Genomic DNA, 27,201 nt, shown 5'->3' on the forward strand with positions numbered 1-27,201 from the left:
AACTCCCCTGTTTTATGCCAGCCATAACGCACATTGGTCATTACGTTTAGAAGCTGTGAGATGGGCTTTAGCATAAGAGAATTCCAGCAGGAGATAAACATTGAGACTATGAATAACATCTTGTATATGAGGTGGTTGTGTTGTTTTCCATTGTCTAGCAACAGCAGCAGCAATGAGGGTATGAGTTGTGAATGACTGACTGACTAAGAGAAAAGTGTTGACCACCACCCAGAATCTGGTGATAATAGAGTAGGACCACCTTATGTGGGTTGGAGTTACTGGGTTGATCGCAGTTGCGCCAGCATTTTGCCTGAATGAGCTGGGAATATGGGGAGGCAAGCCTGCAAGGATTATAGTACAACCAGTTAAATCTTTTTTGAAAGGGTTCCCAGTGTAAGGCATTTGGAAAACATTAATAGGGTTCTGAGCCTCTAAGTGCTATAGTATAGTCGGAATGGTGAAGTTAAGGAGGTTCTTCCAGTAAGACATAGATTCTGCTTTATTTTGTAGGTCAGGTTGGAGGAGTAGGCGGTAGATGAATGGATTTCCCTTGGTTTGGGAGTGTTTTTTTTTTATAGTGATGAAGCAAGTCCCAACAAAAGTGTTAGACCAGCTTTTTGAATTATATTGTATGGCACAATGTTTAATGTAGATTTTGTAACACGTTTTCATTCTTTGCATTTGTTTTCTTTTGTATAAAGCCAATATAAATACATCTTAAATGAGTCCCAAACTGACCTTGAACTTCTTGCAAACAAATACCAGTTATCTGCTTAGCTGACATTTTGCCTATAATTTTCTTCTAGTTTGGTTGCTAGACCTCACAGTTTGGCCTAGCTGAGTTTCAGATATTTGCTCAGTCTTGCTCTGCAAATTGATATTTTCTAAATATACCCAAAGTCCTAGACTCCTGTTCTTTAAACTCTGCACAATTCCACTTGGATAAGGCATATTTCGTAGTGTGGACTCTTGATCTTTCCTATTATATTAATCTTGGGTTGGTTGCAACACAAGATAACATGTTGAATCTAAAGGTGACTCTTTTTCCCCAAAATCTGCCCCATGTTACCCATGGCATCTGAAGCAGCAGAGTGTTTCAGCAATGTCCATCATTACATTAGAACGGTTTTCTGGAGTTGCCCACATTCCATTAAATATCTGCAGATATTATTCATAGTGACATAACTTCAATTTCTTTCTATGACTTTGACAGGTTATAAGTAACACAGAGTGTTATATTATGTTAGTCATGACTAATGTTTCAAACTGGCTGCTGACAGTCTTTTACAAATGGTTACTATATGCTATGGTTACAAGTAAGGTCTCCAATTTCCCCTTACTGTAGACTTAAGATGTGACACTTCTGCAGGGTACTTTAGCGTATAAATTAGCATATAAATAGAAGCCATAGTGTTGGCTATGTTTAAATAAGCTAAAGCGAAATATTATTATTCATATTGACAAGTGTTTAAAACATACTGTAATTTATAGAGAACAAAATAAGCTTATGGCTGAAAGTTGACAGTGAGGAATGCAACCTGCTAACTTGTCTAGTCTGGGCAGTTGAAGCACTTTATTATAGAAGCGCTTTATTTGCAAACCTTGCTGTTTTATTTCATGTACCACTTAATGTGAATTATTTATGTACAAGCTGCATGCTTTGCGGTGCAGAAATCAAACTATATAAATGTATTTGTTTCCAACAGGCAATTTATCTCTAAGAAATCAAGGCTAACTCAAATGTGGTCAGCACAAGGTCATATTTAAATCATAAGCAATTTGCATCTGATTGTCAGCTGATATAAAAAGTGATACATTAAGTCTGGCCTAAAAAAAAATCTAACCAAAATCCAGAAGCCAACTGCCAGAGGGTAGTTGGTAGCCAAACAGTAAAACGGTAGCTATATACAGTACTATTTACCCCCCCCCCCCATACACACAGAAACACACATGACAGACATATATACAGCTTTCTTCAGCTCCCCTGCTATATCTACTGCTTCCACCTGCAGATATCATTTCTGGCTCCAGTTGGCATGAAACTGAATGTTGACCATAAGTTCCATGATGTAGAGTACAGTTGAAACTTCACAGTTCTCTGTATGACAAGTATTTCTGTGATAGACAGCCTTTCTTTGTATTCGTTCTTTATTTCATTTTTCCATGAGAAATTGGGTAAGCTTTTAGCCAGTCACATGTGCTGCATTAGAACCTCAGATTAATTGGGAAGAACTTTTTTGGTGGGTCATAATAGCTGGAAATTTGGACAAGCATGGGAAATTCTATTACATAGCTGGTAAGGTTGAACAAAGATAATAGTCCCACTCAGTTCAACTTGTGTGGGTGTGTGTTTGTAACGAGACACTTGCTCGCTCGCTTCTGCTCTCCCGACACTCCTCTGCTTCTAGTGAGTCAGCTTGTAGATCGCAACGTCTGATGGTTCGGTCAACCAAGGCTCCGGGATCCGAACTTCAGCTATGTGCCGTTTGGAATCCATTAGAACAAACACCAGGCAGGCTGTATGTAAGTTCAAACAGGAAGACCTTTATTGGAAGTACACAACACACTTTTATACAGAATTTGGAACATCCTGCCCCCAACAACCGCTTTCCAATTGGTCAATTGCAAAGTACATGCCGTTCTCCTTCAGGTCCTCCTTAGCCATGCAAATGAGGACTTGAAAATGAGACAGCAGGGATTGGTCCGATGGCTTGATTAGAAGGACTGTTATGTGTAATGAGACAGAAACCCCCAGGGGACAATCAATGTACACAATAGCCAGACACAGAACAATGGTTCCATAACGAGCCCCCAATACACACTACTCTGAGTGTCAATACATCCCTTAGCAGACAACAGGTGAGTTCATTAGCACACCCGACAATAGGTGAATGGAAAGCCACCTCAGACAAAAGCAACATTGTTAGACAGTCAGTCTCCTCATTGAACTTCCTGGATTGACCATATTAGGAGTTGTACTTCCTGGTCAGAGACCTCATACTGTACAGGGAATAAAATCTTCATTTCTCTGTCGCTCATTGACAGACGTAGTCCTCGTTGATTAATAACAACTCGGGTTATACTGCCCTCTACAGGAGTAGGACTAGACAGGAAAGAAAACGTTCTGGCCACACCCTAGGGGCAGTCCCAGAGGGTATATCCTCTCACTTCCTGCTACAGCAAATTAGTTTTTTTCTGTCTAGTTAGGAGTAAGGACCTAGATGCCTTGCTAGGATCTTCGGTCCTGGCAGGATTTTTTTCTTAGAAAGATTTTTTAGACAGCTTTTTTCTCCAGTGTTCCTGTGAGATCTTTAAGCAAGAAAGCTGGAACTGGGCGACGGGCTGGATGTTGAGATCCAGTGGTCACCCCAGTTCAGCCTACGAGCGCGTGCAGGCCATAGCTCCGCGCTGGGTCGGCCGCGACATAGTCCCACTGGACGGGGACTGACCCTGCGAGTTAAACGTCTCGCTTAAACGCCAATGACCATGAGTCACGGCGTCCATATTGGTCGACAGCCCTCCCACCCCCGTGGAGAGGGGTACTGTCAGGAGTTGGCGCCCGCCTGGTTCCGGTATGGTGAGTAGTATGTTCCCCCTTTTCCCCCTGACAGGTTTGTGGTGGACGCGGGCCCCTCTCTGAAATGGTAAGGATGGGTCTCCCCTCTATCCTATAACATGTCACAGATCCCCCCCTATTTGAGTGTGATTTTTGTGAACAAGAAACCAGGAGGCTTGGTTTGGGAGCTGACAATCTAATGTCAGCGATTGTAAAGCCAGGGTCCGGTACCGCCAGGGTCCGGTACCGCCGGCCAGGTTGATCACCATCCAGGGTGAAGTTTGGGGGGCCGATGCACTCCCGCAGGCCGCTAGGCCGAATACAGCATCCCGCAGGCCGCTGCTAATCCGCCGCTATCCTAACAGGCCGCCGCCATTGTCTTGCAGAGCACACGAGGCCGCCAGTCTCATGTCTCCTCCAGCATGGGGGCGGCCATGTTTGAGGTGACCAAACACCTCGTGGAGCCAGGGGGAGGCGCCGGAAGGCGTGTTAAGGGGCGGAGCCGCCTCCTTTACCCAGGAAAAAGGGCCAAAGACTTCCTGTCTGTAACAGGACAGCACTGAGCAAGCTGATGAAAACTTCTGTGCATCAGGGATGAGCCTTGGGGTCTCTCTCGCTCTCTGTGGGGTCCAAAAAGGCAGGTAACACTGAGGGGCGCTGTTGCGACTGGGGGATACAAAAAAAAAAAAAAAAAAAAAGTTTTTTACTTTGTCATTTTTTGTCGCTGGCAAATGTCTTGTATAATCATTGACCCTGCCGCATAGGGATCCCCCACCTGATCCCCTCAAGGTGGCCGCAGGACCCTCCAGTACCCCACTTGTTTTTAATGCATTATCGGCAGTTTTGGAGTCTTTGGTATCCCGGGTGTAGGTGGCCTGTCAGGGACGGGGGTCAAGAAGCGACCCCCGCCTACCCCTATTTTTTATCTGATACTTCAGATACGGATTCGGAGCTGGTCAATGCAGCTGCAGGTCCCTCTTATGGGGCTGTTGTCTCAGGTAATGTCTCCTCAGCAGTGAGGAGAACGTTTCTGCCTCCGCCATAGCACAAGAGTGGTGGATGCACTAGTTGTGTCCGTCCGGGAAACCTTTAGTCTTGAGGTTACACCGGCAGAGGTAGCTGAGACTGAAATTCTTTTTTGGTACTTGTTAGCCTACCAAAAGGGCGAAGGATTTTCCTTTACCCAAATGGGGTCGTTTTGAAACGAACCCCTGTTATTTCCTAACGCATGGCTAGGCGCTATCCGTTTGAGGAATCCCTCTTTAAAGGATAGACGGTACCACCTGCTGTCTTGCCACAGACTGTTAGGATAAAGAGGACCTCGTAACCAACGAGGACCTTCCCTTTCTGCTCATAAAGAGTTTGTTCGTTCCGCGAGGGCGGGCGATAAGGCGAGACCCTCCAAAGCCCCTTCAGAGGGTTTTTCAAAGGGCGCTGGTCGGCTAAACAAAAAGTCCGGCTCAGCCAAGCCTGAAGTATACAGCCTGATGCGCCCCTACCCATCTCTGGGGTGGGGGGATGTCTTCACCGGTTTCCGGATCCATGGCTTGCCAGAACCCCGGACTAAGGGGTTCGCGAAGTCATACGGTCAGGATACAGGATCGAGTTTCGATCACTTCCACCGGTACAATTCTTCCCTTCTAACATTGAACGGTTTCAGGGGTTCTATTCGAACCTGTTCACAATGCCCAGGAAAGAGGGCAAGGTGCGTCCAATTCCGGACTTGGGGAAAGATGGAGTCCATCCGAACGGTGGTGGCCTCCCTGCATCAGGGGGAGTTCCTGGCATCCATAGACATTTAGGATGCCTATCCTTATATCCCCATCATCGCAGGACATCAGCGTTTTCTTCGCTTTCCCAAAGATCATCCCTGGTTCCCACCAGGAGACTGAACTATCTGGGCCTAATGTTGGATACATCCTGGGCAAGAAATTTTCTCCTTGCGGAGAAACTCCAGAAGGTTCAGTCAACGATTCGGATGTTGCTGTCCGTCAATTGGCTGGGACTGATGGTGGCCTTCTTAGAGGCAGTACCGTATACCCAGTCTCATACCCGAATTCTCCTGAAGGAGATTTTTTTCTAATGGAATCAGAATTCCGATTTCCTGGACAATCGGATCCGGTTGAGCGAGCGGACCAGGAAGTCTCCGATGCTCAACCAGGGGAAGTCATTTCTTCCGATAGCATCCAGGTTACCAATAGGGTATCGGAACTGAGAGCGATCAGATTTTGTCTGATTTACTGGACCGAGCAGCTCTAGGACTGACCTCGGACTGACCTCGTCGAGCCTGGTACGCCGACTTGGTGAGGCTAGTCGCGGACGCTTCTTGGAGACTTCCTCTCAGGGAAGATTTGCGGTCTCAGGGACCGATCTTCCATCTTGCTTTACAATCGCTGGCTTAATGGCCTGGCCATTGAGACCCAGGTACTGAAGGACAAGGGAGTGTCAGCTTCAGTTATTCCTACCTCTAGTTAAAGCAAGGAAAGCGACTTCCAGCACATGGAAGTCTTATATGGCGTGGTGTGAATCTTTTGGATTTCCCCCACATACCTATTCGGTGACCCGAATCTGTCTGTTTGCAACAAGGGGTTGAGCAGAAACTGTCCTTGAGCACTATCAAGGGTCAGGTTTCGGCGTTAGCAATCTTCTTTCAGAAACCTTTGGCTAATCATTCCTTGGTGCGGAATTTCATCCAGGGGGTGCGACATCTGGCTCCGCCAGTGCCCGCACCCTTACCGCCTGGGATCTTAATTTCGTGTGGTCGGTTCTTCAGAAACTTCTCTTGAAGATATTAGGGAGATTCCCTTGCTTACATTATCCCAGAAGGTGGCCTTCTTGGTGGCCATTACTTCTGCACGCAGGGTGTCCGAACTGGCCGCATTATCTTGACTTTCCCCATATCTGGTGGTTCATAGGGATAAGGTGGTTCTTCCAGATCCATCCTTCCTTCCTAAGTGGTTTTCAGAGTTTTCATCTGAATAAAAATATTGTGTTACCTTCCCCGTGTCCTAAGACTAGCCATCCTTGGGAGTTTGCATTACACTCCTTGGATGGGGTTCAGAAGGATACACTTGACTACTACGAACTTGTTTTCGTAAGACGGACTCACTTTTTGTGATCACGGATAGCCCTTGAAGGGGGTTGCCTGTGTCTGCCGCGACCATATCTAGATGGACCAGTCAGACGGTGGTACAGGCTTATTCTATTAAGGGTCGGAATCCTCCGTTCCCTGTTAAGGCGCACTCTACTCGGGCGCCTAGTGTCTCCTGGGTCTTCCGCCATCAGGCGTCAGCGATCCAGGTTTTCAAGGCGATGATTTGATCGTTGGTTCATACCTTTACAACATTTTATAAAGTTGATGTGATGGCATCATCAGATGCCTCTTTTGGCCACAAGGTTCTGCAGGCCGCAATCTGAGGAGACTGTTGGTCTACCTCAAGGGTTTGTTGGGTGTTTCACTTAGGTCTCATCTTTTTGCTCGATGAGTCCTTGATGCTTCTGGTTGGCTCCGGTTGGGCCTTCTGGATTTTGATTTCTTTTTTATCCCACCCCTCATTTGTGGTACTGCTTTGGGACGTCCCGAGTTGTTATTAATCAACGAGGACTACGTCTGTCAATGAGCGACAGAGAAAAATGGATTTTTGTAAAATCTTACCATAAAATCCTTTTCTCTTAAGCTCATTGACAGACGTAGTACCCGCCCCTCTGTTTTTGAGTTGGGTTGGGTTAAATTCTCTAAACACTGCTTTGTGACATAACTGATTTGCTGTAGCAGGAAGTGAGAGGATATACCCTCTGGGACTGCCCCTAGGGTGTGGCCAGAACGTTTTCTTTCCTGTCTAGTCCTACTCCTGTAGAGGGCAGTATAACCCGAGTTGTTATTAATCAACGAGGACTACGTCTGTCAATGAGCTTAAGAGAAAAGGATTTTACGGTAAGATTTTACAAAAATCCATTTATTACAAGGGAGACATTATTCCTGAATATGACTGTCCCATTTGTAGTAGTCCAAACCATATTCTCAGTGTTCACCACCCTCCTGCTCACCCTGTATCCATAACAGATGCAGGGTGACTTAAACATAAGAGAGCCCCATAAGGCTGGGCATGGTGCCTCCCAACCTCTCTAAAGGAATTTGGGGTCCACAACCCCCATGCCCAAAGTGACTCCCGTCACAGTGTTCATGTAGATATTCATTGCCCATATCCCTGTATATTGTGTTCACTAAGATGCATGTCCAAGAGTCTTTTCAAACTATACATTCTTTCTGCTGACACCACTGATTGTGGAAGAGAGTTCCACATCCTTACCACCCTTGCAGTGAAAAGCCTCCTACGCAGCTTAAGGTTAAACTGCTTATAATCCAATCTTATTGTGTGGCCCTGTGTCCTCTTACACTCCCTGAGACTGAAGTTTCCTACCTACACTGGAATCACCATTGAGCTATTCGTGTATCGCTGTCATATCTCATATCCTCTCAAGGGTCTCTTTTCTAGGGAGAATAAATTTAGAGCTTATAGTCATTCCTTGCAATTGATGTCCTCCAGTCCCTTTTATTAATTTTGTTGCCCTTCACTGAACTCTCTCTACATTTCCAGCACATCATTTCTGAGGATTGGTGACCAGAACTGGATGGAATACTCCAGATGTGGCCAAGCCAAATTTTTATAAAGTGGCAGAATTATCATTTTATCTCTGGAGTAAATCCCTTTTGAATGCATGCTAGTATTCTGCTGGCTTTGCTTGCTGCAGCTTGATATTGCATGCCTATTCCTTAGTCTGTCTTCTACTAGGACCCCCAGATCCTTCTCCATCCTGGAAATCCCCCAGAGCTTCTCCCCCTAGTGAATAACTTGTATTTATATTTTTAATTCCCAAGTGCATTAATTTACATTTTTCAATGTTAAACCTCATTTGCCATCTAGTTTCCCACTCCTTTCATTTTTTTAGATCCTTTTGTAGGGTCTCTTTATCTTTTGAGTAGGCTTTGATTGGAGTTCTCCTTTAAGTTTCTAATTTGAAGACGAACAGCCTTGGGGTCGGCTTGTTTCATGTTTGGAAACTTTTTTACAGGCACACCTAAAGAGCTGTGTTTGGAGGCCCTGATGCTTTGGGTTCTGATTGACCTATTTGGGGCCATCAAATAATTTGTTACAGAAGGATGACTGAAAATAGTGTGGGTTCTAGGCTCCTCTCCCTGAGCATAGCGCTAAGAGCATTTGTTGCAAAACAAATACTGCTGCACTTTAAAGCCGATCTACATTTTAACCACTTGCCGACCGCCTAATGACTATTTACTGCGGCACTCAGCCGCTTACAGGCAAAGTGACGTAGACCTAAGTCGCTTGCCAAAGAGCCTGTAGGGGGTGAGCGCGCGCCGCCGCCACGTTCCCACCCCCACTCCTCCCCTGCCTAGCCAGCGAGTGTGATCGGCGGCTCCGATGGCCGCCGGCCACTCGCGAGCTCCCGTAGGAGAGGAAGGAAGACAGACTGCTGATGTAAACACAGCCATCTGTCATTCTCACTGAAGTAGGCACAGAGGCGATGCGATCCTGCTATATAGGATCACATGTCTCTGTGGTTACTTCACTAGCCACGCCCCCTAACAGTTAGAATCACTCCCCTAGGGACACACTTCACCCCTTGATCACCAATAAAGTTAACCCCTTCCCTGCCAGTGTCATTTTTACAGTAACCGTGCATATTTATAGCACTGATTACTGTAGTAATGTCATTGGTACCCTCAAAAATGTCAGTCAGGGGTCCGATCTGTCCGCCGCAATGTCTCAGTCCCACAAAAAATATCGCAGATCGCCGCCAATACTAGTTAAAAAAAAAAAAAAAACTATAAAAATTACATAAATCTTTCCCGTATTTAGTAAACGCAATAACTTTTGTGCAAACCAATCAAAATACGCTTATTGAGATTTATTTTTTACCAAAAATATGTAGCAGAAAACAAATTGGCCTAAAATGTTCAAAAATTTTGATTTTTACATTTTTTGTGAAAAATATTATTTTTTCAAAATTGTCGCTCTTTTTTTTGTTTATAGCGCAAAAAATAAAAATCGCACAGATGATCAAATACCACCAAAAGAAAGCTCTGTTTCTGGGGAAAAAATGACATCAATTTCATTTGGGTATAGCATCGCATGGCCGCGCAATTATCCGTTAAAGTCACACAGTGCCGAATCGCAAAATAGGGCCTGGTCTTTGAGCAGCCAAATCTTCCAGGGCTGAAGTGGTTAAAGCCCATCTCCAGGGAAAGGAAAATTCTTCCTTGTAGTGGGGCTTTCCTCATATTGCAAGTTGTAAATGCTTTTTGTGTGGGGGTTGCAAAATGCAGTTTTACTTATCGGATTCTTTACTCTCCCAGCAGCCAGTGCTCTCCTCTACTTTCCTACGCTCTGGCAATGAACTGTCCCTTGATGTCCTTGCATCCATTGCAGAGCTATGGGCTCTGCATAAAATGGAACTTCACTCTCTCAATCAACATTGAATCGTTTTAATCCTCATGCTGCTGGCATTAGTAAATAGATAGGAAAGTGTATCACACAGCGAAATTTGCCGAGAGTGATAGGCAACAAATGAGGGTGAGTTGCTAATTTGACGGGTGTGGAGCACATCAGTGGTGGATCTAATTTGGGTGTCACCATATTATTAGCACTGGCATCTCACAAGATCATTTGGTTTATCACGTTTATAGAAGTTATTTTTTGGACTTAATTTTTTGGACTCGCATTTATTTACAGTATATTTAGTTTTTTTGATTCAATATCCAACATTCATATTGTGGACTTATTTTCTGGGCACAGTTTATTGATGCACCATTATTTGATTTATTGAGGATTGCTTTCATTTTATTTATTGGTGTTGTGCGCAACTAGTGTCATGGTTTTCTTTTATTATTCTCATTATTGTTTTATTTAAAGTGGAGTTCCACCCATTTTCGTAACTTTAGATGTATGTAATTTTTACCAATGGAAACTTTTTTTTTTGCTAGTAAATACCTTATTTTCTTGTTTATTCCTCCTCTCCTCACTTCCGGGTCCGATCGGCGATGATGTCATTCGGCGATTCGCAGTGTGTGCTGGGATGTATTCCATGCCAGAAATCTCGCAGTATTACCCAGGAGCTGAGCTGAACTATGTGTATTCAGGGCGTGACCTTTTTTCAGAAGTCGACATGGTCCCCTTCTGTTCGTCTCCCTTACCTGGGGATGATTCTGGACTCCGCCCAGGCGAAGGTCTTTCACTCCGGACAAACTCCAAACTCTGCAGGACGAGGTCAAGTCCCTCTGGGACAACGAGATCTCTTTGCTCCGGACCTGCATGCGGTCCCTGGGCTTGATGGTGTCGACTTTCGAGGCGGTACCATTTGCACAGTTCCACACACGATCTCTGCAAGCGGAGATTCGGACCAGGTGGGATAGGCATCCTTACTCCTTGGAAAGGAGGATCTCTTTGAGCCCCCAAGTCAGATCGGATCTTCTGTGGTGGCTCCAGTCTCCGGCTCTGAAGGAAGGAAAATCATTTTGACCGTTGCTATGGACTGTGGTAACCACGGACGGCAGCCTGTCGGGCTTGGGTGGCGTTCTGGGCAATCTGTCTGCCCAGGGCACTTGGTCGGAGGGGGAGTCCTCCCTTCCGATAAATGTCTTGGAACTGCGAGCAAGGCTCTGTTTGCTCCATTGGTCGGAACGTCTTCAGGGCCGCCCTGTGCGTGTGCAGATGGACAACGCAACTGCGGTGGCTTATATCAATCACCAAGATCACCAAGGGGGCACCAGGAGTGCCCGGGTGGCCAAGGAAGTGGTCGAGATTCTGTCTTGGGCCGAGACGCAGGTCCCGGCGATTTTGGCAGTTCACATTCCAGGTGTGGAAAACTGGCAGGCGGACTATCTGAGTCCCCAGACCCTGGACCAGGGGGAATGGTCCCTGCACCCTGAGGTGTTTCAGATGCTGTGTGCACGGTGGGGATCCCCGCATGTGGATCTGTAAGCGTCTCGGCTAAACAACAAGGTGGGAAGGTTCGTAGCAAGAACATGCGATCCCCCCTTTACCCCGATTCAGTTGTTGTCCAGGTTCCTTCGCAGGTTGGTCTCGGAACCGAGGTTGGTGATTCTAGTGGCCCCAGACTGGCTTCGCCGGTCTTGGTACACGGACATCTGGTCGTCGAGCCTCCCTGTCGGCTCCCACTACGAGATGATCTTCTTTCTCATGGGCCGATCTTCCGTCCTGCTTTACAGTCGCTGGCTTTGACGGCGTGGCTGTTGAAAGCCAGGTCTTGAGAGACAGGGGTCTCTCTTCGGCGGTCATTCCTACCTTACTCAAGGCTAGGAAGGCCTCGTCAGGTAAGATTTATTATCGTACCTGGAAGGCTTATTTTGCCTGGTGTCAATCCCAGGGGTTTCATCCCCGCTCCTTTTCGGTGGCGAGGGTGTTAGCTTTCCTGCAAACTGGTGTGGAGCAGCATCTGGCGCTGACCACTATTAAGGGCCAGTTATCTGCGCTGGCCATTCTTTTTCAACGCCCTCTGGCGTCAAATTCCTTGATCCGTACTTTCATTCAAGGGGTGCGTCATCTGGCTACCCCTAGAAGGGCACCCTTGCCTCCTTGGGACCTGAATTTGGTTTTGTCCGTTTTGCAACGTCCTCCCTTTGAGAACATCCGGGAGATTCCTCTCCCGGTGCTGTCACGTAAAGTTGCCTTTCTGGTGGTGATCACATCTGCTCGCAGAGTATCGGAGTTGGCGGCCCTGTCTTGCCACTCCCCCAATTTGGTTGTTCATAGGGACAAAGTGGTCTTGCGACCTCATCAGTCCTTTCTTCTGAAAGTGGTTTCGGATTTCCATCTCAACGAGGACATTGTCTTGCCTTCGCTGTGTGCGAAGCCTAAGCATCCTAAGGAGTTTGCCTTGCATTCCTTTGATGAGGTGAGGGCGATCAGGGTTTACCTGTCGTCTACTGAATCCTTCAGAAAGTCGGATTCTCTTTTTGTTCTTCCTGAGGGACCTCGGAAGGGTACGGCTGCGTCTGAGGCAACCATTTCCAAATGGATCAGACAGACGATTGTGCAGGCCTATTCAATTAGGGATCAGGTTCCACCTTTCCTTGTCACGGCTCACTCTACCAGAGCGGTTAGTGCGTCTTGGGCCTTCCGCCATCAGGCGTCGGTGTCCCAGGTGGGCAAAGCGGCGACCTGGTCGTCCGTGCATACCTTTTACTAAATTTTACAAACTTGATGTTCTGGCATCGGCAGATGCCTCCTTTGGCCGCAAAATTCTGAGTGCGGCAGTGCCTTAGGGGAGACAAGTCAGTTTTTAGCCTGTCTCCTCCTGTTGGGCTTTTTCCCCTTGGTTATTTTGCTTTCTGGGGTTTCTTCGCTACTGTTGAGCTTTCCTGTTACCCAGTGTTTACCTTTCTGGTTCAGAAAAGGTTCTTTTCTCTGACCTGGGTGCTGCATTGCCTTTTTGATGGTTACGTTTCCCACCCCTCACATCTACACTGCTTTTGGACTTCCCAGAAGGACGTAAGAGAAAATAGAATTTTTTGTAAGAACTTACCGTAAAATTCTTTTCTCTGAGTCCTCTGACAGTCGCCGCTCCCCACCCCTCTTTTGGGGTTCATGGATACTGCTTGCTGCCAAACTAATTTGGGAATGCTGCTAGCTGGGGGTATTGGACCAGAGGGACAGCCCCCTGTAGGTGTGTCTATACAAAGGTTTTGTGAATGTTTTCTAACAAAATCTTCTGCCTAGCTTACTCCTGTGGATGAGACCAATACCCAGAAGTGCAGACTGTATGAGTGGGCGGCGACTGTCAGAGGACGTAAGAGAAAATAATTTTACGGCAAGTTCTTACAAAAAATTCTATTTTTACAGGCGTTTGGGAGGTGTGTGTGTGTTTTTTCCCCAGCCTGTACAAGCACCTCTATGTAAGCCTATGTGTTCATGCACACATAGGTGTATTCAAGGAGAAGTTTTGGACTGCGTAGAAACTCTAGGGCAAAACAGTGGGTTGCCATGGAACAAACAGTCTCTCCTGTACCTATGTGCTGGATACCCACAGACTGTAAAAAGATCTTGTCATTCATTTGAAATAAATTCCAGGATCTTGGCTATAAAATCAGTTTAAGGTGGTCATATGAGACTAAAATTTAATTATTTTGCCTCAACACCAAACTATTTGTCTGGTTAAGTGAAGTGGTTAATCTTCTGAATCCAGCAGTCTAGGAGTGTTGCGTTCCTAGTCTCCAGACGAATGTTGTACTTTCTCCCTCCAGACGTATGTCAGCACTTGTCTTATTCCTGTAGTGGAAAACTAGATGGCAGACTTTCTAAATGATCAGTAGCTGGACTTGGGAAAATGGGCTCTATACTCAATAATGGTCTGGATACCTTCTTTTGTACAACCCCTGTCATTCTGTAGGCTTGGTACTTTTTGATTCATGTATTCCCTAGCCTCACGTGGATCCCACATCTGAAAAGGTTTAAATTGGAAGGAATCCAAACCATTCTTTTGTCCCCAGACTGTTCAAGAAGTGTATTACTTCGGGAACCGCCGATTTAAAGGGTCAGCATCCCTTTTTCTTTTTAAGGCAAAAATGGACTCCCAGGATAATAAATCCCTCGCAGACCTGGTGGGGGCTTTGAGTACACTTGAAACCTCTCTCATGGCCTCCATATCTGCTACTCTTGCGTCTTTGGCGTCCCAGGTGAATCTGCTTATGTCGGCAAGCTGCTCCAAAAACCAGCCTGTGCCCTCCCAGTCCTCTGACTCTGAATTGGTTGCCCTGGACGATGGTCCCCCTGAGGGGTCCCGGTCCTCCGCTTCTGAGAAGGAGGGGGAATCTTCCTCGGTAGCGCCGGAACGCGCTACGATGGATACTCCCATTGGCGTCATAACGGTAACTCTCAATCTTGACGATGAGCCAGCTCAGTCAAGTAAGCGGTCCGTTTTCGGGTTCCGCAGACCCCAGAATTCAGGTTAGGATTTTTTCCTGCCCTGAGGAATTTCACGAGATTGTGATTGACCAGTGGCAGTGCATTTAGCACATGTTGGTGGTGCCTATGCGTTTTTTCCATCCGCTATCCGTTTTTGGAGGCGTTAGACAAACGTTGGAAGGTGTACCCAAGCAGGGGATCACACTGTGTCTAGGCTGAATAAGTCCACCTTGCTGCCGGTTGAGGATTCCCCGGTATTCAGGGATCTGGCAGAAAGGCATGTGGAAGCGCTTGCCCACCACATTTATCTGGTGGCGGGTTACCTGTTGAAACCTGTGTTTGCCTCAGTGATGGCCTCTCAGGCGCTCACGAAATAGGCAAGGGGCTTTGCAGCAGGATCAGCTCATCCACACTGCGCTGTTCCAGTACGACGCGGCTTTGGACGAGGCTCCGTTGGTCGCCCAGTGGTCGGCGGTGGGGTTTGCGATCCACCACATTACCTGGGTAAAGAGCTGGTCGGTTGACCATGCGTTCCAAAAGACGGTGTCTGAGGTCCCCTATGAGGGGGTCATCTTTTTTGGGTAACTCTAGATGTGTTGATTACGGGGCTCACGGGAGGTAAGAGTACTCTGCTGCCCCAGGTCACCAAGGGTAAGTCCCCCCGCACGCGGAGGGGCCCCTCCTTCAAGACTCAACATAATTGCTTTCGTGCCTTTGGGACGCAGGGGAAGGGTAACCCTTCCGACTTCCCGGTGGCCACAAGTAGCCGTGGTCGGGTACGCCAAATGCCGGTCAGTCTGGTTTTGCGGCCCGGTCCACCTCTTCCTGTAGGGAAGCCCTCACCCATTGTCGTGGTGGGGGGACGTCTGCTTTACTTTCAGGAACCCTGGTTGTCCCGCATTCAGGACAGGTGGGTTCACAAACTGATTTGTTCAGGGTACAAGATCGAGTTTCGATCTCGCCCCGCAGACAGGTTCTTCCCGTCCATTCTCCAGCTGTCCCACGATCGTCTCAGGATCTCATGGGGGCAGTGCACGATCTGCTTGCCCAAGGAGTCATTGTACCCATTCCCTCACGGGAAAGGTTTTGCGGGTTTTTACTCCAACAGGTTCACGGTGACCAGGATAGAAGGCTAGGTGCGTCCGATTCTGGATTTGAAGTCTCTGAACCACTTTTTGCGGGTACAGTAGTTCAGGATGGAGTCCATCCGGTCGTTGGTGGCCTCATTGAGGCCTGGGGACTTCCTGGCATCCATCGCCTTGAAGGATGCGTATCTCCACATACCTATTCTCGAGGGTCATCAGAGATATCTCCGCTTCGCGGTGTCTGGGGAGCACTGCCAGTTTGTGGAGTTGCCTTTCGGTCTCGCTTCGGCTCCCAAGGTTTACACCAAGGTGTTGGCTCCGGTTCTAGCTTTACTGCCCTTACGGGGCATTGTGGGCCTCGGTTACTTTGACGACCTCTGGTTCAGATCAAGCTCATGTGTGACCTTGGCGAATGGTCTGGCCGTGACGGTTCGGACACTACAGGAGTTTGGGTGGACCATCAATTTTTAGAAGTCCGCACTGACTCCCTCAACTCGTCTTAAGTGCCTGGGAATGGTCCTGGACTCTGCCAAAACTTGGGTCTTCCTTCCGGAGGACAAACTCGGGATTCTGCTGGAGAAATCAGTGCTCTCAAGCACAACGATCTCTCCTCTTTGCGGACCTGCATGCCGGTTCTGGGCTTGATGGTCTCGGCCTTCGAAGCAGTTCCGTTTGCTCAATTCACACCAGGTCTCTGCAAGCGGAGATCCTGGACAGGTGGGACAGGACACCTCAGTCCTTGGAAAGGGGAATTTCATTGAGTCGTCCGGTGCGGTCGGGTCTCTTGTGATGGCTCCGGTTGCAGTCCTTGCAGCAGGGTCAGTCTTTCCGGCCTCTGTTATGGACAATTTTCACCATGGATGCCAGCCTGTCGGGCTGGGAGGAGTTCTGGGCACGCTTTGTGCCCAGGGGACGTGGTCGGCGGGGGGAGACTTCGCTGCCGATAAACGTCTTGGAGCTCCGAGCGATCAAGCTTTGTCTGTTCCGGTGGTCATTTCAGCTTCAGGGGTGTGTGGTCCGGGTACAGACGGACAATGCCATGGTTGTGGCTTAGATCAATCACCAAGAGGGCACCAGGAGTGCCCGGGCGGCCAAGGAAATGGCCAAGATTCTGTCCTGGGCCAAATCGCATGTACCAGCATTCTCGGCCATTCATTCTGGGTGTGGAACACTGGCAGGCAGACTGTCGCCAGACTTTGGACCAAGGGGAATGGTCCCTACCTCCGGAGGTGTTTCACCTCCTGTGCGCCCGGTGGGGGACCCCGGACGTGGCTCTGTTCGCGTCCCGTCTCCACAAAGAGGTGGAAAGGTTCGTGACCAGGACTCGCGATCCTCTGGCAGACGCCACGGGTGCGTTGGTGGTGCCTTGGCACCGCTATCGGCTACTGTATGCCTTTCCTCCGATTCAACTGTTGTCCAGGTTCCCCTGCAGCTTGGCTTCGGAGTGGATGTCAGTCATTCTGGTGGCCCCGGACTGGCCTTGACGGTCCTGCTACGCGGACATCGTTCAGATGGCCGTCGAACCTCTCTGGCGGCTTCCGCTGCTAGATGATCTTCTGTCTTAAGGACCGATCTTCCATCCTGCTTTACAGTGTCTGGATTTGACTGCTTGGCTGTTAAAAGCCAGGTCTGGAGGGATAGAGGTCTTCCTCAGATGGTCATCCCTACCTTGTTAAAGGCTCGCAAAGCCACTTCAAGGAAGATTTCTCACCGCACCTGGAAAGCGTATATAGCTTGGTGCGAAGTGCATGGTTTAACCCTTGTTCCTTCTCGGTGGAGAATGTCTTGGCCTTGGATCAGCGTCTTGCGCTGACTACGGTCAAGGGTCAGTTGTTGGCCTTGACGTCTTTTTTTTTTTTCAACGACCTTTGGCGTCGCATTCTTCGGTCCGCACCTTCGTTCAAGGGGTGCGGCATTTGGCTCCCCCGAGTTGAGCTCTCTTGCTTCCTTGGGATCTGAATTTGGTTTTGTCAGTGTTACAAAAACCTCCCTTCGAGAACATCAGAGAGATTTCTCGGTCTGTGTTGTCACAAAAAGTTGCCTTTCTGGGGGCTATCACGTTGGCTCGCAGAGTGTCTGCATTGGCGGCCTTGTCCTGCCGCTCTCCTTATATGGTACTTCATAGAGATAAGGTAGTTCTGCGAACGAATCAATCTTTTCTTCCCAAGGTGGTTTCTTCATTCCACTCCAATGAGGAGATTGTGTTGCCTTTGCTGTGTGCATGACCCAAGCATCCTAGGGAGTTTGCCTTGCATTCTCTAGATGTGGTCCGGGCGGTCAAGGTCTACCTGTCTGCCACGGAGTCGATTCGGCAGTCTGTTTTCTATTTGTTCTTCCTGAGGGACCTCGGAAGGGATCAGCCACCTCCGCGGCGACCGTTTCTAAGTGGATCAGACAGACGATTGTTAAGGCCTTTTCCATCATGGGTCAGGTTCCCCCTTTCCCGGTAAAGGCACATTGTACTCGAGCAGTTAGTGCCTCTTGGGCTTTTCGCCATCAGGCGTCTGTGGCTCATGTGTGCAAGGCGGCGACCTGGTCGACCGTGCACATTTTCAAAAGTTTTACAAACTTGATGTTTTGGCATTTTCGGATGCTTCCTTTTGGCTGCAAAGTTTTGAGTGCGGCAGTTGTTTGAGGGGACATTGTTTTACTGTCCCTCCTTTTTGGGGTGTTTTTTTTTTTGGTTTTGTTAGTTTTTTCCTCTGGGATCAGGTTGTTGCTGGCCCGGGTATTTGCGTTACCTTCTCAATTGGTTGCGTTGCTTTCCCACCCCTCATACCTACACTGCTTTGGGACGTCCCATTAGTGAAGGCTAATACCATCAGGCGGCGACTGTCAGAGGATGTAAGAGAAAATAGAATTTTTGTTAAGAACTTACCGTAAAATTATTTTCTCTGAGTCCTCTGGCAGTCGCCGCCCCGCCCCTCTGGTTTTTGGATCTGGGGGTTGTTGCCTTCCGGTACTGTTTGCTACAAACTGAGGTAATATCAGATTGAGTCTAGGATAATGGCTGAGGGATGGCCCCTTGGTGGCGTGCCGAGGGAAAAAAAAGTTTTTTTGTATTAACCTGATAATCAATTATCTGCCTAGCCTGCTCCTGCAGAGTGCGCCATTACCCATTAGTGAAGGCTAATACAATCGGACAACGACTGTCAGGACTCAGAGAAAATAATTTTACGGTAAGTTCTTACAAAAATTCTATTTTTTTTTCCTACTGTGCCTGAGTAAGAAATAGCTATACTACATATAATTGGGTGATTACAGTTTACTGTATCAAATTCATTTTTTTAAATTTTCATTGTTTGAATACTTCCCCATCCCTTTAAGAGACCAGGCCAAAAATATGACCATTGTCTACTCAGATTGTCAGTGTAATCATTTCTCTAAGGGGTATGATATAAATTTGGATTAAATATTGATTTCAGCAAACGTGGTAAATTAGCAGGACTTGTTTTGATTTTGAGAAACATTCTGTGACTGGAGTGCTGTGGGATACAAAACAGAATACAAAATGCTCACGTATATATTGACCTTTTCTAAAATCTGCTTTCTGTCCTTGAATTTCAGATCTTTTCTTCTGAGTTTATTGCCAGTGCATGCAGATTAAAGTGAAATCCACCCTTCAAATACAATTTAACATTCTTCTGCCACAGTTGACGTTTTCCTAGCAGTATGTTAGCATGGTTAGTTTCTAGCAGGAGTAATACAAATATGTTGTTTTAGATGTGAAATGTGATAGATGGATAGATAGATAGATAGAGATCTCAAATGAGTAAAGTAACAACATTTGTCTAATCTATCTCTAAATAAAATAACATACAACTACAGCACAATCTGTGAACATGCTTGAAAATAAATATTAATGCGGGTTTATTAAAACTGAAGAAATTATTTTTTTATTTTTTTTTGCCCAGTCAGCTGTCATTTAATATCGAAAATGAGCAAATGATTTACAAATATATGGTAGGTATTACATACTTCAGACTAAATATGTTGTAAACTGGGGATTGTTCAGGGGTGTAATACCCTTTATGGGGGAGCAGCATTTTAGGGCATAGGTAGATGTCTAGTGATGTCTTGGCAAACAGTGGTGAGTGTATTTGTGCTATTTACAGGGTGTGTGAAACACAAGAGAGTGATGGCAAAAAAAAGACCAAGTGGTCCATCTAGTCTACCTTATTATTTTACTCCTTTGACGTATTTAAAGGTTTTAGTCATGCCCCACCCTTTTCCTTTTTTCCTCCAGACTGCATTTATTCTGTGCCTGAAGTATCTCCTGATCTGTTTTATCCCTCAGACAAGACCTGTCTGCTCCTTAAATTGCTTAAAAGATAGAGATGCAAAACCCAGAGTGGACTGAGAATCAGAGGTCTTGAAAGGTGCATGGCCCTCTGAAGAGTGATCTGCGTTCAGGATTGCTTTTTAGAGGGTATTTGACAGGTGGCGAGGAGGCGTTAATGTGCCTCCTTACTGCCTGATTTAACCATTACTTGCAGTCTTGGCACAACCTTATTGAACTAAATGGGTGAGATCGAACTCGTCAAACTTTTCACTCCAAGTTAAAAATGCCACAGCTGCAGCATATGGAGAGACCCATCCAGTTGTTGTTTTACAGTTCAGGTGGGTGGCAAGGGGATGATAAAACCACGTTGCAGCCATTTTGTTTTAGCACAAACCACCCGAACGAACGCCCATCTAAAAGAGACCGAAGACAGGAGCCTGGGAGGTGTATGTAGTATATTCTACTCTTACAGGCTCCCTTTGGAACACTCTGCTACCATGTATTAGTCAACTTTTCAGTGTAATTTAAAAGCTAGCACCACCTTCGAATTTTGATCGCCGGTAAAATCAGTGCTGTGCTGTCCTTTTCATTACTCTGGGACTGTTGCAAAGCAAAATTTTCTCACTTAATTGCTGGGTTCGTCATAATTTAGAATTGCTATATAACCAGTATATCCAATTGCAAGAGTTTATTTTATGACTTTATGAGAGAGAACAGAGGCACACAATACTACTTGAAAACTTGACTTGTGCACATCCGGGCCTAATCAAAAGTTGAATATAACAAAAAGCGAATAATACCCGTGCTTTTCATGCATAAGTCAGTTTTTTTTTCCCCCACCAATTTAACCGTTCATGCTTTCTGTCTTTAGGAGGATATGAATTTAAACGAAGATAGAAAAGCGCCATTACGGGAGAAAGACTTAGCCATCAAAAAAGAGATGGTCATGCAGTACATGAGCACTGCTTCACAAGCTGTGAGTATGCTGTGAAAGTATGCAAAATGTCTTTGGGTTTACATGTTACCAAAAAAATAATCACTCAAATAAATGTTAATTTTTTTTTTTCATTTGTTTTTTTTAAATCTGCTTTTATTTATTTAATTTAACATTACATTTTCTATAGAACATGTTTTTAACAGCAAAAGCAGTAGTATACTTGCATCTTAATATTTCAGTAAATTACACATAACTAATATCCACTTGGGTACAAAAAAAGACTTGACTATTGAGCAAATCATCAGAGCATTAAAGTCACTTTAAAAATACAGGTATTATAGCTAATATTACTTAATTATAGCTGACTCCTCCCAGAGCGATTTCTAGAACTCACCCCATACTAAACCCCTACCTGGACCAGATAGAAAGAAATTAGTGCAAAGACCCACTTTGTAACTAAGTAATTTTTACAAAAGGTATTAGGTTATTTCAGCCATTCTTCCATCGAGGGCACTGTTCTGGAAACCCACTTTTATTGCAGTCATTCTGTTGGTGACAAACCGAATCTAAACTAGATGAATCAAAATAACCCAAAATACATGTAAGCAGGAAAATCTCAATATCCGTACCAAAGAGGCTAATAATTTTTCAAATCACCAAATCCCAATATCTTACCAGCTTCAAGCATCATGGGTACAAGGTCCATGGGTACCGCAATGCATTTATTACTCCTTGGGGATTCACTTGTAATGATTTTATGAAGAGGAGTGGGTGTTCAATATGTCATGGGAATAATGAAAAATTAACTTGGTCAATGTGGGAAAGACAAGGCACTTTAGATATTACCAAAATATCACCCCACATTTCTTGAGAAATAATACTCGGGTCTTCCGGTCAATTTTCATTACAGCATAGTGAATAATTCCCAGATGATTTATATTAGACATCGAACGATTATCGGCAACACCGATATATTTGGGGGCGATATGCACTTTCCCCGATACGTCTGTATCAGCCTTTGGATTTACCGATATTGCCTTTATTTTCGTGACATCATTCTGTATGTTGCGCGCACACGTTCTGCCTTCTAACACCGCCTCCCACGCCTGCGCGGCCCATACATGACGCCATTTCACCGCGCGCTGCTCTTAAGACCGCCTCCCATGCCTCGCATAGCCTTGTGTTACAGCCAGCTGCAGTCCGTTCACACTGCCAGCCATCCATCCACCCACAGGCCCTGGCCTCAGCCACCCACCACAACAGGGTGCCAGCCCAGCAAGAAAGCAACCAGCCACCCAGATGACACCAAGCCAGCCACCCGCCACCATGACCAGTGTTCCAGCAAGCCAGCTACCTGCCACAACAGGCCAAGGTGAGTGACACCAAGCCAGCCACCCACACAACTGGGTGACCCCAAGCCAGCCCCCCACCACATTGTTCCTGCAAGCCAGCCACCCACCACAGTGTTCCTGCAAGCTAGCCACCCATAACAAGATAACACCAATCCAGCCAGCCACCACAGTGTTCCTGCAAGCCAGCCACCCATAACAGGGTGACACCAAGCCAGTCACCCACCACAGTGTTCCTGAAATCCAGCCACCCATAACAAGGTGACACCAATCCAGCCAGCCACCACAGCGTTCCTGCAAGCCAGCCACCCATAACAGGGTGACACCAAGCAAGCCAGCCACCACAGCGTTCCTGCAAGCCAGCCACCCATAACAGGGTGACACCAAGCAAGCCAGTCACCAGTGTTCCTGCAAGCCAGCCACCCATAACAGGGTAACACCAAGCCATCCAACCAGCCACCACAGACTGTTCCTGAAAGCCAGCCACCAATAACAAGGTGACACCAGTAACCAAGCCAGCCATCCATAACAGGGTGACACCAAGCCAGCCAGCCAGCCACCACAGTGTTCCTGCAAGCCAGCCACCCATAACAGGGTGACGCCAAGCCAGCCAGTGCCACCACAGTGTTCCTGCAAGCCAGCCACCCAGAACAGGGTGACGCCAAGCCAGCCAGTGCCACCACAGTGTTCCTGCAAGCCAGCCACCCAGAACAGGGTGACGCCAGCCACCACAGTTTTCCGGCAAACAGGCCATCCACAACAGGGTGACACCAAGCCAGCCACACTGCCATGCATCAGGGTGCCAGTGCCAGCATCAGCAGCAACTTCAGCAAGCCATTACTTTAATCCTTTTTGTGTCTTTCAAGTTGAAATGGAGATGGATGAGGAGAGAGAGAGTAAAAGTGTGGTCCTGCCCAAAAGACAAGTCCAGAACACTATTTTTATGAAGAGCAGCATGCTGAAAAAATAGGAAAATGTCCAAAAAAGAGAATCTTCTTCATCGTGGTTGAATTGATCATGACATTTTCAGTGTTTTATTGGGGCCTCATGCGGAGGATTCAATTTCTTCTGAATCTGCAACGATGAGCCTGTATGTTGAACTTCATCTCTGTTTGAAAGAAGCCGTAATTGACAGTTGTCATCCTCTTCAGTGGTGAAGAGAAAATGAGGCACGCTACAAAAGACTTGCTTCCCATGTTAGAAGATACCGCTCTCTCTGCTCCTCTGTCCTCCACTCCTCCTGAGCATGTTTACGGAGTTGCAGCATTGTTTGAACAAAACAAAAGACCTTTATCAGGTGACCATGGACATGCTGAAATGGTCTGCTTTCTGCATTATAATATTGTTCTACTTAACTGGGAGTATTGAAAAGAGTAGTGTCTACTCCACTCCACCCCAATCCACTGTCTAGCTGTTGCCTATATCTTTTTTTCTATCAATTTTGCACTGACTACTGTAGTTGAAGTGAGTGCCCTCCTGCTAAGAGTCCAATCCAATGTCTAGCTGTTGCCTATCTTTTTTTTTTCTAGCAGTTTTGCACTGATTGCTGTAGTTTCAGTGAGTGCCCTACTGCAGAGGTAGTCCACTGGCTCCAATCCACTGTCTAGCCGTTGACTTGATTTTTTTCTAGCAGTATTGCACTGATTGCAATAGTTGCAGTGAGTGCCACGCTGCAGACAGAGGTAGTCCTCCACTGCCTCCAGTCCAATCCACTGTGACATTTTGTAGCCTTTGCCTTGCTCTTTTTCTAGCAGTTTTGCACTGACTTCACTGCATTAGTTGCAGTCAGTGCCTTACTGCAGCAGTGGTCCTCCACTGACTCCAGTCTATCCAATCCACTGTGTATGTGTATTTTTTGTGTAGCTGTTGTTGTTGCCTAGCTTTTTTTTTCTTAGCAGTTTTGCACTGACTGCACTGCAGTAACATATTGCAGTGAGTGAGTCCATTTATGCACAGATGATGTGAAATGCAAAGCAAATGTCCCTGCAATTGAAGTTTTCCTATCAGTTTTTATGCAGTTAAGGTGTGAAGAATGTTAATAAAGATTCACATGTTTATTAAGAGATTTGTGTTGAGTTTTGTGTTTTTTTTTTTTTTTTTGGGGGAAAATTTGACATCTGTGAAAATATCGGTCGATGCCGATGATATGTGATCGGCGAAATATCGTGATCGGCAACGAAAAAGCGATATTGGTCGATCACTAATTTATATACCATCGAAAGAAATTGACCCTTTATTCTCTGCTGATGTAAAAATTTAAAATTGGAGGTATAGAGTATAGGATCTAAATTGAGCTTGTATTGCATTTTCTAAACTGAAGATGTTGAAAGAAAAAAAAATTACTACTTAAGTATTTAACAAATTTTTGGTTTGTAATTGCAAAAAATTATTTAAAATGATCAGCCTCATACAGTTGATGAATAGCACAGGTTCTTCTTTGGAAGCCCTGAAGTTTAGCAAGTTCAGGGAACTTAATTATCCCAAATAACTAAAAACCACAAAAGGATAGCATCGTGGGATCCTGATTAGCATAATAAAAATGATTTATTGAACAATTAAATAGCACACTTGTATGTAAGGCTCTTGAAATTCAGCATAAGGATTGGATGAAAACACTGTAAAGCCTCTAGTATGCATCGACAACTTCTGCTTCCCAAGCCGGCATGAAAGGAACCAAACTTGACAGCTGTCAAAAAGCTGCTATTTCCTGCCTCCTGGCAATCTCTACATGCTATTAAGAGGGAGGGGAAGGTACAGGGGGCGTTAACGCGATTAAAACGAACAACCCTTCTTTGTTTTGACAAAGGACTGTTCCCTTTGAAACATGTTCCCGCCCCTGTACTGCCCCTCCCTCTAACAGCATGCCATGAGGGACGTAATAGCAGTGCCAGACATTGGCTGCCTTTGGACAGCTGTTAAATTTGGTTTCTTCCATGCCAGCTTGGGAAGCAGAAGCCGCCTATGCATGCTAGATGCTTTATGGTGTTCTCATCCAATCCTTATGCTGAATGTCATGAACCTTACATGCAAGTGTGCCATTTTCTCTCTTGTTCATCGACGGACACAGCGATCCATAAATCATAACTACTAGGTTCTATTGCGGAGGAGTACTGAGCAGAACAAAAAAACACCGGATGGGCGGTCCTCAGCCTAGTATATAACTCCCCTCTGCTCTAGGTAATCGGTTTTAATCTGTCTAGTCATGAGTAAGGACCTAGGCTCCTGGGTGGAATCTCTGGTCCTATTAATTTCTTCCCCCTTCTTTACATCTTTCTCGGGAGATCTATAGTCAACTGCCGGGCTCAGCAATAGGCTGGATAATCTAGATCCAGTGGTCCCCCCCCCAGGTCAGCCAGCGAACGCGAGGTATGTGCTAGGTCGGCCTTGACATAGCCTGATGGACAGAGGCTGGCCCGCGAGTTAAAACGTCTCGCAGGGTCGCATACGACCAGGCTTGGGTCATAGTCGCAGCATTCCCTTGGCCGACAGCTCCCTTACTTTGGTGGCGAGGATTCTGTCTGGAGCATTACCTGCACCATGGAATGGGAAGTGCGGTCCCCCCCTCCCCTTTTGGCGGCTTTTTGGGGTGGGCGTGGGTAGCCTCCAGGGACGGTCAGACCTGGTAGTCTGGAAGGGTTCCAGTGTAGGAGACCCCAACGTGCATGCCCTGCGGGTATGGTGCAGAGTGCGCAGCTGAGTCTCCCCTGAAGTGTGTCCTACCGGGGGGGGGGGTGTAGCGTTGTAGAGGGCACAGGGAAGATCCTGTCAGCATGCTTCAGCGTTTGTAGCTGATGGCCATTTTCCCTTAGTCTGGCTGGTCTCTGGTTGGCGGCCATGTTTGTGTATCCCGATGATGTCATGGGGGCCATTTTCCTTTTAGTACGGGAGACGCTCGAAGTTTCGTGGGGATGCCGAAGCTCCTCCTCTTCCTCTTTAGTTTAATCTTCCTTTACACAGGACATATGAACAGGGATGGCGTCCATGATGATGCTGGGTTCGAATTCTCGGCTCTACTCCAGTCGGTAGGGCAAGTCTTTGGGGTCCCTGTTATCTCTCTGCTGATAGGTACCCTGAGCCTTGAGGGGATCCTTTAGTTGTGCCAACAGATCGTTTTGTACTGCACGGTCTTCCTTTCCTTATGGAGCCTCTGGGTCACATCTCCCCCACTGACCCCTTCATGAAGGTGGCAGGTTCCTCTTAACCCCAGCTTCCATGGTTGCATTGACGGTGGTCATGCAGTCCTTCGTGTCCTGGGTGGAAGTGGCATGTGGGCAAAGGCCTAGGAGGAAGCGTCTCTCTCGCCCTCCCCTGCTCAGTTTGTCTCATCTTATTCTGAGCCTGATACCACACAAAACCCAAATTTAAATGGATGTCAACTCAACCGCCTCACAATTAAAAAAGAAGAGAATATACATTTGTACCCAGCTTAAATTTACTGTATATATGCCACAAAAATTCACTGTACAAATGCGACAGGGCTACATATGGTTTTACTATATATATATTAGGACGAGGCACAGGTCCACTCTAGTGTCCATAGTACCATCCAATGATGACCCCTTAAATTTTGCGCATCTGGAGTATGCTGTCCAGTTCTGGGCACCGGTCCTAAGGAAGGTGCTGGAACTGGAGAGAGTCCAGTCGCTGGCTTTGACGGCTTGGCTGTTGAAAGCCAGGTGCTGAAGGACAGGGGTTTATCTGCTTCAGTGATTCCCACTTTGCTTAATGAGAGGAAGGCGACTTCCAGGAAGATTTATCATCGTACGTGCAAGTCGTACATTGCGTGGTGTGAGTCCCTTGGGACCCACACTTGCTCCTATTTGCTGGCTCAGATCTTGGCTTTCCTTCAACGGAGAGTTGATCAAAAGTTGGCCTTGAGTACTATCAAGGGTCAGGTCTCGGCCCTGGCTATTTTCTTCCAGAGGCCATTGGCCGCCCATTCCCTGGTGCGTGGTTTCATCCAGGGGGGTGCAACACTTGGTACCTCCAGTGCGACCTCCGCTACCGCCATGGGATCTTAATTTGGTGCTGTCGGTTCTCTAGAGGCCT

The 27,201-nt window shown here is 46.7% G+C and overlaps 1 protein-coding gene across 1 annotated transcript in view; it reads left to right on the forward strand.

The window, feature by feature from the left end:
- Positions 1-27,201, forward strand: part of DIAPH3 (diaphanous related formin 3) — a 1,357,913-nt gene that overhangs the window by 217,050 nt on the left and 1,113,662 nt on the right. Inside the window, exon 4 of the mRNA XM_082245041.1 lies at positions 20,738-20,842. Coding sequence (XP_082101167.1) covers positions 20,738-20,842 — 105 coding nt within the window. The remainder of the gene's footprint in view (positions 1-20,737; positions 20,843-27,201) is intronic.

Source organism: Pelophylax lessonae (genome assembly GCF_965119305.1).
Source record: "Pelophylax lessonae genome assembly, chromosome: 2".
Classification (NCBI taxonomy): Eukaryota; Metazoa; Chordata; class Amphibia; order Anura; family Ranidae; genus Pelophylax; species Pelophylax lessonae.